This window comes from Falco peregrinus, chromosome 7 (genome assembly GCF_023634155.1).
Source record: "Falco peregrinus isolate bFalPer1 chromosome 7, bFalPer1.pri, whole genome shotgun sequence".
NCBI lineage: Eukaryota > Metazoa > Chordata > Aves > Falconiformes > Falconidae > Falco > Falco peregrinus.
The window spans coordinates 38,783,296-38,797,721 of NC_073727.1; the positions used below are offsets into that span (position 1 = coordinate 38,783,296).

Below are 14,426 nucleotides of genomic sequence, written 5' to 3' on the forward strand. Positions count from 1 at the left end.
ATTTTCTTCTCAGTAGCTGGTACAATCCTCTGTTTTGGATTTAGTATGAGAATAATGCTGATAACACACTGATGGGTTTAGTTGTTGCCAAGTAATGTTTATACCAAGTCAAGGACTTTTCAGTTTCTCAGGCCCTGCCTCCGAGAAGGCTGGAGGGGCACAAGAAATTGGGGCAGGACACAGCCAGGACAGCTGGCCTGAACTAGCCAAAGGGATATTCCATACAATAGGACATCATGTTCAGTATATAAACTAGGGGAACTGGCCAGGGGTGATCACTGCTCCAGGGCTGGCTGGGCATCAGTCAGCAGGTGGTGAGCAATTCTATTGTGCATCAGTTGTGTTCTGGTTTCTTTTCTTTTGGGTTTTATTTCTATCTCCTTTTCAATACCATTAATATTATTAGATTTTATTTCAATTATTAAACTGTTCTTACCTCAAACCATGAATTTTTATCTTTTTTCCAATTCTCCTCCCCATTCCACTGTGGGGGTAGGGGAGCAAGCAAGCAAGCAGCCGAGTGGTACTTCGTTGCCAGATGAGGTCAAAGCATGACAACACATCAGGGTCAAAAGATTAAGTGAAGGCAGCTATTGTAAGCAGTGGATCATAAAAAATTTGTCACTAAGGGACTCCTCCATCAAGTACTCTGGCAAGCAAAATGTAAGCTTTATTTTAATTAATTTAAATAACACAATTTAAGAAGCTGTCTTATATGGTCAGTTCTTAGGGTACAAAAAAAAGTTAGTTTGCAACACAAAATGCCACCACCACACACATCTGGTGATATAAAGGAAATTTTATTTTATAAACTCTTGTGAACAAAACAGACTTCAAATGGAGAAGCCAAGGAGGGAGTTGATGTTTGTTTACTTGTGGAATTTAGACTATGTACTAGCAGATCTCTCTACGAGCTCTTTTATTAATCTCAGAACAACTCCCCTGCGTTAACAGGCATTTAACAGACAGCCTGCAGTTTACTTACAGCAGAACAAAGTTTCAAACACATAAAAGTTCACCTACTGACCTGAAATAAATTACAATACTGTTTGCAAATGGAACACAGACTTGCATCAGCAAACTGCAGAGAAAACTGAGGGAACTATACCATTCTAATGATAACAGTATTAGCTACCATTATATACAGTCAGTTTACATATAACACACTAACAAAAAGTTTATGCTTCCTCATTATTTACACTGGAGCACACAGAGTGCATGCCTCAGCTGCCACACCAATAATTATTTTTCTTTCACATACACTTCTTTCTTGCATTTCCCAGGTTTCAAACACACTGTTCCATATCATTAAAGGTTCCTTTTGGTTCTGTGCTTCTCATAAAAGCATCACACTCACAAGTTTGTCTGCTGGAAAACTAAGGAGAAGAAAGAGGCCATTTTGCAAACCAAACAACACCCAAACTTCAATAGCATAGGAGAGATGTTCTAGAACACATTACAGCACCTTACAGCAGTTTCCGAGTGGACCTGCCACTTACACACGCGATGAAGTTTCCTCAGAAGCCTCCATCAGTTAAATATGAGCTCTCACTTTCCACGTCGGTACCTGTTTAACTTCATCAGTTCTTGTAAGTCTAGATTTTGCATTTGGTTTCAGACTGCAACGTCCAACCTGCGGAACAGGGATGCAGTTAAACAAAATTATACCCAAGACAACTGAATTGTTTACAATAAAAACAGTTTGGAAGACTTGTCATGCTTCTTTAACATAGGATGAATAAAATAGAAAGCCTGTGGAATTGCTTTAAGTACATTTATTGCTCAAAACACTCAAGGGTAAACAATTAGAGGCTTGATTACAAGCTCATGAAATTATTCTGCTTTAACTAGAAACAGACCACCTTTCTGTATCTACTCCTGCATATGCTAGCCTTAAGCAGTCTCGCTTCCAGGACTTTGTAATTCAGCTGTTAGATCCTGGAACAACAGTTACTCCATAAACAAGCTGTTCTAGGATCTAACTTTGATCTTTGTATCTACGATCAGGTATGTCAGCTATGCAATGCAATGGTCTGCAGCATCCAAAATGCAAGCCTGGCTATTTTTAAGTTTCTAATTTTTCCTTTAGGGGAAAAAAAAAAAAAAATAGTCAACAGGGAAATTTACTAAGACTGCATGAGAACTGTTGGCTCACTAGTCTGCCAAATATATCCTACATTTTGCCTGCAAAATCCTCACGCAGCTGAAAAAAAAAAAAATTACAGCTAGAAATAGAAACATGCACCTTAGTTTTCAGCCAAGCAGCCAGCCATGCATATAAGCAGCAGACTTCAAAAAAACATCTGGATTTCCATGTTTTGTGTTATCATTAGGCTGACAAATGCCACAACCCAAAGCTTTATCTCACTCTTGAGATAAAAAGATAGAATTGCTAAGCAGAGAAGCACAGTTTAAGTTACTGCCACCTATTTCTATCCATCTCATCTAAGTAGTTCTGATGTTTATGGAAAACTCTAAAAAATAACCAACAACGCTGCTGAACTGTGTATGTTGGAGTAGCATGCACAGGCTGCTCTACAGAAACCAGCGCTCGGAATCACCTTAGTCCAATGTCTCTGTCTACCGCACTTTTCTGGTTCATAGCAAAAACTGTATTTTTCATGGGCTTTGCAACAGCATTCAGAATTGCATCTCATTCTGGATAAAGATGCAAACTGTGTGGAAATAATGCTACCTCAGAGAAAAACATTATAGCCAATGCTTTCATTTGCATTTCTGAATACATAGCATGTGTTAGTCAGACCTCTCTGTACCTTCGTAGCATCTTTTATATATAAAATTAGTCAATAAGTAGTTCCTATTGCTAACTGGACACACACTTCCCATGCATGGATGCCTCTGCCAATTACCATCAAGCAAATATCCATAGCTCAATCAACTACGAGCTGAATTTTTGAAGACAGTCTTCCAAGTTTTTCCTCTTGGCACGTCTAGAAGTGTAATTACCAGTCTAAATCCACCCAAAATAATTAACCTTTGAGATTCTCTGCCTTGATTATACTTGAAAAAAGCAACTAGCAAGGCTAATGGTTTAAAAACATGGTAGAGATGTTGTCGAGTTGTGAAAATTCTGCAGCTATCCACGAGAACTGCAGTCACTTTGAGACTATAAAACCACATTCTCATATAAGAACATACCAGTGGGATCTCTGGACTAGAAAATGGGGAGCTATCAAAAGATTGATTTTCTTTGTCCAGGGAATCGTCTTCATAATTTTTATGTGCAAATTTCTGCTGTAGTGCATGAGTTAGTACAGCAACTGGATCCCAGTCTGAACTTTGCCTCTTTTTGGGTCTAGAAAGTGGAGTACCTCCAGGTGACCTAGAAAAAGAGAAAATTATTGTCTCCTGCCCCCAGTTCTGTACTGAGTGACTTCTGCATACCCCCTTATCCTATAAAACCCTGATTACACAAATAGTGCTGCTGTTACTTTACAGCAATTCACCAGACAGGACTAATAGAAGTACACCCAACAACTTTGTCAGACAGATTCTTAGCTTGAAAATACAACTTGGTGCTGTACCATAAAGAAAAATGGCAATAAATCAACACAAAGTATGGAAGTATTGCAAATAAATAATGAGGAAAAAACATCAAAATATGCAGTTTTCATAGCAGGTCTCATTTATAAGTTATATTAAGTTAGTGAGAATCTCCCATAACCATGATGAACATAATTTGATTAAAACCATCAATTTTGGAACAATATGTCTTTCTATGGTCTCATGAGCAAGAACAAACTTACAAAATTCTTCAGAGCAATTATATTTGAAGAAAATCACCACTTCATTTAAGTCAAATATGCAGCCAGGTGACCACAAAGCCCCATTTATAAACCACACAATTCAATTTTCATTATAAGACAAAAAATTATCATCAGATTTGGCACAAAGGCTTCAAAGACAGTTCTTTCCCCTCCAAGTGAGCAGCCGAGCACCCAAATATGAAAATTTTATAAGCAAAATTTAAGAAGTAGTTTTTAATTTGATAACAATTTTTCTAAATTAAAACACAAATCAAAAGATAGCAGATACGTCAGATCAAAACAGCACCCGCACCCCAAAACCCATCATAAATACGGAACTTGGTAACTAGCCCCAGAAAATAAATCATAAGAAAAACTTCCTAACCCTTTAGATATTAGAAAAAGAAAAAAAAAAACCTAGACTTCTGATAGTGAAGTGCTATCTCCAGGCCAGTGAATTGTACCTATTAATGCACACTGACAGCACCAAGTTCAAAGTCTGGCAGTTACAGCAGATATCATTTAACACGAAACCTGAAAGGATTGAGTTCACCCTTCCTATAAAATCAAGCTGTTAGAGCACTTGCCTAATGTGTAAGCTGGTGCTTGGGTGGTAGAAACTGAGATACTCAGGCTCTCAGCTTCTGAGAGCAGAGGTCTCCCCTTCACAGTGCACACATTAAACTACTGTCAGACTGCTGCCTGAAAAATTATAGCAATTTTAATCATCATTACTCCCTCCAACAACATAAATCCATTATTCAGTTAAATCCTACCTTCAGAATACAGGTAGATGCCTAAATCCAGAAAGCATTTTTGGACACACACTTACCATGTCCTACTAATCACGCCCCTGCTTAACATAATGGTTGTTAAAACTGTCAACCTGAACATTGCACTTTCTTAACTCACTACACATGGAATTATATAAAAGAAAACACATATAAGGAAATACACAATTTACCTAGGTGCACTTTATATTTGCTTTATTTACTGCAAAAATGTCATTAAAAATGTAAAGATATGCTTTAGAGTTGCACATAGATAATTTGCCCAAGACTTGCACTAGGTATTTTCAGGGATAAAGCTCACAGTTAAGAAAATGCTGAAAAAAGAATGATTTAAGGTTTGGTAAGTGACATTCTTCCCACATTAAGAGCTCCAAATATTCATTATAGACTCAAATGTTCTTATATAATTTTGCAACTCAAGAAGTTCAGAAAGATATCTGACAACCTCTATTACACCTGGCACAGCAGAGCAACACTGTCCAAAGTGTACCAAAGAGGTACTGCAGTCTTCAGTAATGCATTTTTGTAACATTTCAGCTGTGCTTACCATCAAAACAATAGAGCAGTAAAAATATTTACACAATCTAACTGCACTATTGAAATACAAATTTACAAAACATTTTCAATAAGACACAGCATGTATTTTCTTTAATACCTCAAAGCTAGGACCAGGATATTTTGGGTATACTAACAGTAGTTTTCCAATGTTTCCCCAAGGATTTGTCCTTTCACAGTAAATCCAAAAAGTTTATTTGTTCAGATCAAATTCCTGTGATGTGTACCCAATTTTGTAACCAATCTGCTGACAGCAACATACTCACCTCCCCACACCAACCTGAGATTTGTATACCAAAGCAACAGACTAGTTTATGAGTATCACATGCTGTGTTATTTTGCACATTTTAAATGTATCTAAAAGCCATGTCAGAAATATCTCACACACCAAGCTGTGAGCTTAGAAATTGCCAACTTAAGCTTGTCAGCAGTAGCTGGTCACTAAATGTTGTTTCACATTGGTGCTCTCCAGTGCTACTTCAGAGCCGCAGTGCTCACAGAATCACGGCTTACTCAGATACACATTCAATTCAACCTACCTCTCAGTAGCTCGCAACTGAACTTTGTTTAGGTCTTTCAAAACATCCATCATACTAGGAACGTTCTTTGCCCTCTGGTGATCAGCACTATCAGCTGTAGTTGAACCACCGTTCCTTGCAGCACGACGTTGCTTTATAAGTTCAACTGCCGAATTACTAGCATCGACACCAGATGGTACACCAGAAGGAAGTGGAGGGGGTGAGGGAATTACAAAGTGATTGTGAGAGATGGACAATGGTGTAGAAGTCATGGCTGGCACTGGGTAAAATCCATCTGGAGTGCTGAATGTTTTAAAGGCTTCTGGATGCAGTTATAAAAGAAAAATAATAATTTTATTTTTAGTCAGTATACCTTCACAATTAACAATATTAAGCAACATGTAGGATTACTCAAATTTCGTCAAGACAAGACATCTCTTAAAGCACTTTCTTACACATCTCATACATTATATCACAGAAGAATTATATTCAAAACAAAGAAAAACTTAACCACACAAAATAATGAATCTGAGGTGTCTTGTGCTGCTCTGATTTTACCCATTTGTGTCTTCAATTTAAGCACTAGATAAATCTGTGGAGCAGCACTCCAACAGCAAAGCAGCCTGCTACTACTTACAGTTCATTCTCAACGGTCTGAATGCTAGAATAATCCACATGAAGCAAAAGCAAAGATAACCACAAAACACATAAAATAGACTACAATACTGAGTGCAATGGAGAAGAGACAAAATAAGAGCCAATAGAACCGCTAACTGAATCACAAAGGTGCCTCACAATGCCACACAAAAGCAACTGCCTCGCACCAGTCCAAGTATTTCTACAACCACAACCACAGCTGGGTCAGTCTGCAAGGCAATCAAAAACCTCAAAACTTTGGTGGGGGCGTGGGGGTTAAGAAGTTGCTCACATTGGAGACCAGCTATCTTTGATACTCTAGTGACATATCTATTTGCAGCACTTTTTTGTCAAAGCTCAAACCTGACTTAGAATACTTTTTCTATCCACTATTTTGATAACTTGTCAGAAACAGTACAAAACCCTAAAGAGATAACTAATAGTCTGCAATTTTTTTAAACAGTAATCAGTAGCCTATGGATAGCGCTGTTACTACGCTCCTTCACAAACAGGGAAATGAGCATAAAGATCGCTTAGGATCAACTGCATTTGAAATTGACAAACAGGCCACAAAACAGATGGGGGGAATGGGGAAAGAGTAGCACCAAATACTGAAACGAGAAACAAAACACTATATTCTGTAAATTTAGTTGACATAACTTCAGTCAGAGAAGTTAAAAGACGTTCTCTATCAGACATGGCAAACTGTGAACAGGAACTCTAAAGGAAAAAAACTGGTTTGCTTCAAACCAGAAGGGCTTACTTGATGGAATGCCTCCCAATGTCTGCGCTGAAACAATCGCAGCAATCTGAGCACGAAGAAAGGTTAGCTCACGTTCAAGTGCAGAAATTTTCTGGAGTGCTGCTTGATCAACAAGACTGTCTTTTTGTGTACTGTTTTTTGGAGCACTCTGTACTGAGTCCGTAGATGGACATACGTCACACTGAGCTGTACTTTCTTCTTTTCTCCATAATTCAGTTCTAGAAAGCAACAAAAGACACAGTTTCAAAAGGCTCAGCCAACAATGGAATTCTCAAAACTTACTGTTCAAGCAAGTTATCATCATCCAGCAAGACATAAATTTGCAAACCATTTAAGAAAACTTTACACTTTAACTACTCATAACCTTAAAAATATTTTAAGTCTCCCTTTGCTCCAGTATGATGCAGATCCTTAAATAGTCATCATAAAAAAATAGTCAGATAATTTACTCAGAGATAATTATAGGTAGGATAATAACATCAGATTGTTATTATTCAATAACTATTAGACTGACACCATAAAGATGTCTCTCCTCTCTACTTGAAACAGTGGATATGAAAGGCAAGAGAGTCAAAGAATAATGATCTCTCAATTAGGCTTCACAAATTTTGGTCACTTATCGAGCTCTGCAAGATGAACATTGCAAGCAGCAAAGAGGATGCAACCTCCCAGAAAATATCCTGAGGAATAATAATGAATTTTAATACACACTTACAGAGTAAGAACCTAATCTTCTGTAAGTTACATATGAACACAGACTGCATTAGAAATTGAGCTACAAGTCTCAGGTTTTAATTTTAGAAATTGTTTCATGTCTATGCCAGCAGAAATAACCTTATAATACAGAATGAGTGTAAACTCAAACTGTCATACATTCATCATGAAACAAAGAATAAAATTTACTTCATTTAATCAAGATGCAGTAAGTTTTGATTGAAACTTTTCCCTTATATTAATCATCCTTTTACTTCAAATCAGACCTGCAGCATTGCTTTCCAATTTGCCAAAACCCCTTGCTATTCACACTGGCTCAGAAGGAGAAGGTATCAGTTGCAATACTTGTTCTTGAAAAACATTCCGCAGAGCCAGGAGAGGAGGAGGAGGAGGAGAAAGAAAGAATAGAAACAATGAAAGAATGAACTTTCATGGATCTGTGAATCAGACTGGCTAAAGAATAGCACAAGCAAGACAAAACCAGGCCGCAGTTCCTTTTAACAATATTTTTATTCTTCCAGTATTTTACAGCTGTTGCAAAAAAAGCTCAGCAATTCAACAGTAACAACTCATGAAGCATTAGACAAAACACAACTACAACTTCTCTAATAAAAAGTGCATAACTTGAACTCATCCATATCTTGTAGTTTCATTACCAGCACGCAGCACAAAGATCGCAGATAAATACAGTACAATATGAAGCAAAATTACATTGTCCAATACAGATGTAGTATAAGACAATAAAAGTGTCCAAATTTTAATCTTGGTTCTGGCCCTCTGACTTATCCTCTGAGTTTCAACTGATACTTTAGAGGAACAGTAAGACAGCTTTCTACTTCTCGGGGTGGGGGGGTGGGGAAGACAAGACTTGTATACTATTTGTGTCTGCAAGTTTCGGGATCATTTGTTATTTCACAGTACTTGTAATATTTTATAACTTGAAAAGTTAGAAAAAAAATCATATAAACTATATTCAACAAAAGCTTAAATTAAAGAAATTACGTCTTTCTTTCCTTCAAAGCAACCATCAACATTTACACGCACAGCACTGTAGCAATCAAAAGTCAAAAGGAGACAGATGTTTTTTCTTGTTTTCCCCTTTATAAAGTTTATCAAAATAGTTGCAAACTAAAAGGATAAAGATAAGCATAATCTTATGGTATGTTGCAATACCCAAGCTTCCCTTAAACTCCTGCTCTCACAAAAGACTTTGTGAGTGAAACCAAATCAAAATACCAGTAATGCATCTGACATGCCATTAGGAAAAGAAGGGACTCAATTTCAGAAATCTTTCAGTTAAGAATACATTACATAACAAGAATTTCCAGGTGAAGAGGAACTGCCCCCCAGAAAAACCAAAATGCCTCCAGGCTTGGTTTAGCTGGAACGCTGAAAGGGCTAAGAAAAAAGAAAAAAACAAACACAAACCACACACCACATACCAAAAAGAACAGAACACGTAAGTTACTTCTATTAGCCCTTTTTATACTTTCACTTACCTAAGTCTAGTAAACGCTTGTCCCTCACCATTTGCCACCCACAGGACATCAGCAAGCGATGGAGCTACAAGACGGGGAGCTGTGCTTTGTTCATCATAACCCAATGGACTTGGCTCTTGAACAAGCTAAAAACAAACAACAAAGTATAAAAAGAAACCAAATTCAGCACATACTGAAAGCTCTGCCTCAGCAAAAGGAATTTTTATATAGTGCTGTAAGCAAGTTGACAAAAGTAAGTGTAAGGGATGCAATGCACAAGTTACACAAGCTAAAAAGAACAGCAAAGCTACTGGTAAATCAAGAACCTAAAAAATTTAAATAGTTGAAACATATGTACAACAATAAATCACTTACTTGAAAACAAGGTCTTGGGTAGGGCTCTAAGGAAAGAATTGTCCCAAGTCTACGAACAACACTTCGAGTAGATCCGTATTTCTTCTTTTGGCAAACAGATATGGCCTAAAAATCAGAACACCTTTTAATCTGAGAAGCAAAATCAAAGCCCCCAGTTCTTATAATCAAATTTATTAAATTAATGTTATATGTAATTAAATATAATGCAATTAGGTTAACCTAACTTTTCAATGCTCTTCTCAAGCTGAAAGCCTAAAGAAGCCTACACTGGTTTTAACAAACTGTTCCCAAAACCGTGCCAAGATACAGCCTGTACCCAGAATATTTTAGACTGGCACAAAGGCTAACAAAGAATGTAGCAGCTACATCACGTAGCTAATGATATCCTGAGACAGTGCACGTTTAAGTAACCGTATGCATCTATGTAAGTCTTGAGGGAAAAAAAAAAAAAGTAAAGAAGTGAAATAAGTTTAACATACCTTGACCTGATACTTCCTTACGACTGCGTGTAACTGCTGGAAACGCCTCCTCGATGTGGCTGCTGAGGGAAGGCACGTCCTGATTGCACGGCTGATGCTGCCGCCAAACACGCCGCTTTCCAAAAATACGGCCTGTTAAAAACACCAAGAGCTCCCGACAATGAAACCAGAAGATAACCCGGATAGCTCAGTCAAACTAGTACTCCCAGAGATACTTCAGTGGTCTCACGTAAATAAACGAGGGCGTTCCTCAGGACCGCCAGCTGCGGCAGCGCCCCGCTGACACCCGTCACTAACGGGCCGCCCCCGAACGGCAGCTCACGCATCCCCCCGGCACCGCGCGGGTTAACCTCTCCGGCTGCCCACTCCGCACTTCTCCCAAGTCTCTGAAAGCACAGGATCAACCGCCGCTCGGGAATCGTTACGCAGCCTCTCACTTAAAGCAGTACGGCACCAACAGCTGGCGCCACGGATTTTTCTCCCCCCTCTATTTTCTGGGCAAGGAGCCCCCGGCCCCGCGCAATCCCACCCGAGGGCCGCGTGTCCGATCGGCCCGACCCAGCTCCCGTGGCACCGGCACGCTCAGCCGCGCGCGAGGCGCACGCGCTGTCCCACCGCAAGCACGCGGTGCCGGCCCCTCCCCCCCCCCGCCGCGGCCAGGCCGCCCCGCGCCGGCGGGTCTGCAGGCGCCACCCGGCGGGAGACGGCGCCCCGCCGGCCCCCAGCCCTCACCTGCTCGGACGGCCAGCCGAAGTACTGCAGCACCCGCCGCAGGAGGTCCAGCACCAGCGCCATGGCCGCCGCGCCCGCGGCGGGGCGGAAGGGATGTGTCACCGCCCCAGCAGGCCGGCTTCTCACCGGTGGGAGCCGCTGCCCTCGCCCCTCCGCGGGCCGCGCTGGCGGGCGGAGAGCGCCCGCACGCCGCCCCGAGCCCGCCTCAGCCCGCGGCCAACGGGCGCAGCAGCCGCCCCCCGCCCATCCGCAGCACCCCGGCAGGCAGCACCAATCAGGGGCAGAGGCGGGCCAGAAAGCCGACCCGGCCAATAGGAAGGAGGCAGCGCTTAGCGCAGAGCCAGTAAGGGGGCGAGGGCGACCGCGCTCGCGTGGGGTGTCGGGAGAGGAGCACGTTTGAACGCCGCCCTGCGCAGGGCCCGGCGGCCGGCTGCGCGGGGCCGGGGCCGGGGCCGGGGCCAGAGCCGGCGCCTCTGCCGTGGGTTCAGGGGGGCTCGGTGAGAGCGGTCGGGAGGGGGGGGAAATACCGCACGGTGGCAGTTTGATACACCAGAACGATGCAAGTTACTCCGGTCATGAGAAAATGCAACTTCAGCATATGCGACAGCGCAACACAGCACACATGAGCAGAAGAAACAGATTAGGGGCAACAGGACGTAACTGAATTCGTGTTAAGGAGCTAAACTGAAACAAGATGTTTTAGGTCCTCTACACAGTAAACTTTTAACGAGCTCGTTCCTAAGACACTATAGCAGCAGGGCTTCAGCATCCTCAGAACACCAACTACGTGACAATGTCTGACCCAGCTCAGCTGACTTCAAAATAAGAAATGTGGCTCCAGACACCGGACTTGCTCTTCCATCTTGCTTGTCAAGATTCCTGCTGTTTTGCTTAAGAAACTTTGAAAACTTCAAGAAAGCCAGTAGTTTAGCAAAATAAAGGTAGTGCTTCTACTCAAGAGAAGAAATGTGACCTTTTTCCTCCAGCTACACAGTTGGTGTTACCTGCTCAGAACTCTGAACTCTTTCAAAGATCTGTACTGTTCCCAGTAACACCAATTTCACCAAAGCTTTCAAGAAATTAATATAAATTAAGATTTTTTTCTTTATTCACATGTACAGGTGGTGCCTCAGCATCACTTCCTAAACAAAAGAAAATCTTTTAACTGCAACAACTTGGTTGCAATGCAACTGTTACTGCCTTTTCTTGCAGTTACTATTATCCATAACTTGTTACCTGGATTGATTCCCTAAGACCAAACGCAAAGGAGGAACAGTACTTGGCAACACAAACTATAACAGCAAAAAGCTGGTTTAGGGACCAAGGAGGATTTAAGCTTGATGAGATGAAGGGTAGGACTTTTTAAATGGATATTCTGAAAACCTGTACTACAGTACCTGCCTTAACAAAATTTACTTCTCATGCACTCTTCCAACACTCTCTTGCTAAAGAAGGGGAAACATTGGCACAATCAACTGAGAACAACTGCAGATAGTTCTACCACAAAGCTAGGAAGAGGCAGGGTCTCAAAAGCAACAGCAAAACTGAGGCAATTTGGTTTGACTGCACCACCCCCCGTAACAACTGCCAGCTGGGAACTCATACAGAAATGCTTTAAGTCCACACACACTCTGAACATACAGATGGGACCTGCAGTCCCTTGTGAAAGGCCAGTTTTAAGAAACAAGAACTGACACAGGGCTTAAGACTTAATGCTGCCTCTGGAGGCAAATCAAAGCCAAGGAACAGCTCTTTTTCAGAAGCCCCGGCACAGCAGAAATAATGCAGGAAAGCTTTAAGCCCATGTAGTAGCCCACTGTTAAGAGTAATGCTACTGATCTTTCCTGGGAAGTATGAGGATGTGAGTGAGTACACAGAGTCTCGACTAACAGTATACCGACTGAGTTCTGAGTATTTTTAGTTGGTTTTGGTTTGTTTGGGTGTTTGTTTGGGGTTTGTTGTTTGGGTTTTTTTGGGGTTGTGTTGGTTTTTTGGGGTTTGGGGGGGGGGGGGGGGCAGTTGTCTAGTGAACTAGATGTCTGATTTTCTTTGAACTGCAGGAGTAACTTCGAAGTTCATAAGCACACCACACAGCAGATCTAACCTACAGACAGGTCTGCAGGATCAAACATCATTATCAATGCAATCTCTACTAGATTTCCTCGGACATACAACTGAAGCAGAAAACTCAAATCTGCTTCATCACACAAGAACTATCTTGCCTTATGACTCACAGACCACACCAAATCCACTTTCAACTTAACCTTAGATATGTGTCATCTAGGTCATGATAGCTAAAGTATATCTTGGTCATATTTGTTAGTTTCAGACCAATGTTACATTTCACTTCATTAGGACGGACTTTGACACTGCTGCCAAGTTTGTTTTGTTCCTTTTCTTGCTTATTCTGATTTAATATACACAAAGTCTGTGTGAGCTTTACTAAAAGGTCAAGGAATGATCAGTTTACATTTCAAACCACTATTAAAAGATGTGCTGTACATGTAAAAGCAGATATTGCAACAACAGAATAGTTTGCCTAAACTTCCTAAAACATAAAGCAGGAATGACCCTTTAGTAACTACTATTGGACGGGAAGTATTATTCCTATTTCCCCTTTCCACACAGATGCTGGCAGAGTCATACGATCCAAAACAGTTTCTTAACTACAGTTAAGTTACGATTACAGTACTACGTTTTTCTGCCTTCCACTGTCTAATTTGAATGTAGGCAGCACTACTCCCTAACAGTAAAGACAGGAAGAGGGATATGTTACATATGTTATTTAATACAAAAACACCTCTACCAAAGCAAAGCTTTCCTTTTTTTTTTTTTTTTTGAAAGACAGTATGTCATTCCAAACAGCAAACTAAGAACTACATTTTTAACTCCATATAACATTTAAGATTTACTGTATCTATAGCAGTTTGAGAAAGGAAATTTAAGTAGTGTTGTTGTATTAGAATGTCCTTGTTCTGGTAATTCAAGTCATTACTGTTATCCTTAACACTCTGTAGGTCAAAAGTATATCTAACACTATACTAAGTTTGTGGGTTTGCTGGTTTTGTTTTTTTTAAAAAAATAAGCAAAAAAACTGGAGACCAACTTCTGCACTTTGGCTACTTAAATACCAGAAGCATGACTATTTAGAAATCAGTGTCAAAAGTTGAGACTCATTTCTCACATCTTTTGCTAACTTTTACCACTGAGTCAGAACTTCAAATCTGCACATTCTGTAAAGTGGAATACTGAACAAAGGTACTATCAGGGCACTAACGGAATTCACACTTCATATAAATGTTTAGTACACCTGAAGTACATTTTCAGAGATTTTTGTTGGTTTTTTTTATTATTATTTTGTTTCTCCACACACCCCCATCCCCACCCCCAATTTCATGTAAGGCTGTAAATGTAACAGAAGATTTAAAGACTTAAGATACCTGGAGAGGTAAGTCCACATAAAAAAAACCCAAAAAAACCCCACCAAACTAAAGAGGCAGTTTTAACAAACTGGAACAAAAAACAGCTAAAAAAGAAGCTAGACTGATACTGCCACCGATTTCTTAACTAAAGTGTTCTGTTGATGATTAAGCTATCAACAGAAAGCTGAAACTAATT

At 40.4% G+C, this 14,426-nt stretch overlaps 1 protein-coding gene across 1 annotated transcript; it reads right to left on the reverse strand.

The window, feature by feature from the left end:
* Nucleotides 1-781: 781 nt before the first annotated feature.
* MTFR2 (mitochondrial fission regulator 2) lies at nt 782-11,045 on the reverse strand. Its single transcript, XM_055810920.1, has 9 exons — nt 10,906-11,045; nt 10,809-10,872; nt 10,077-10,208; nt 9,598-9,702; nt 9,244-9,368; nt 7,031-7,248; nt 5,653-5,953; nt 3,160-3,343; nt 782-1,633 (listed from the first exon to the last, which is right to left on the reverse strand). The coding sequence occupies exons 2-9, from the start codon at nt 10,869-10,871 to the stop codon at nt 1,535-1,537; spliced, it is 1,227 nt and encodes a 408-aa protein (XP_055666895.1). The 5' UTR covers nt 10,872; nt 10,906-11,045; the 3' UTR covers nt 782-1,534.
* Between the last annotated feature and the right edge of the window lie 3,381 nt (nt 11,046-14,426).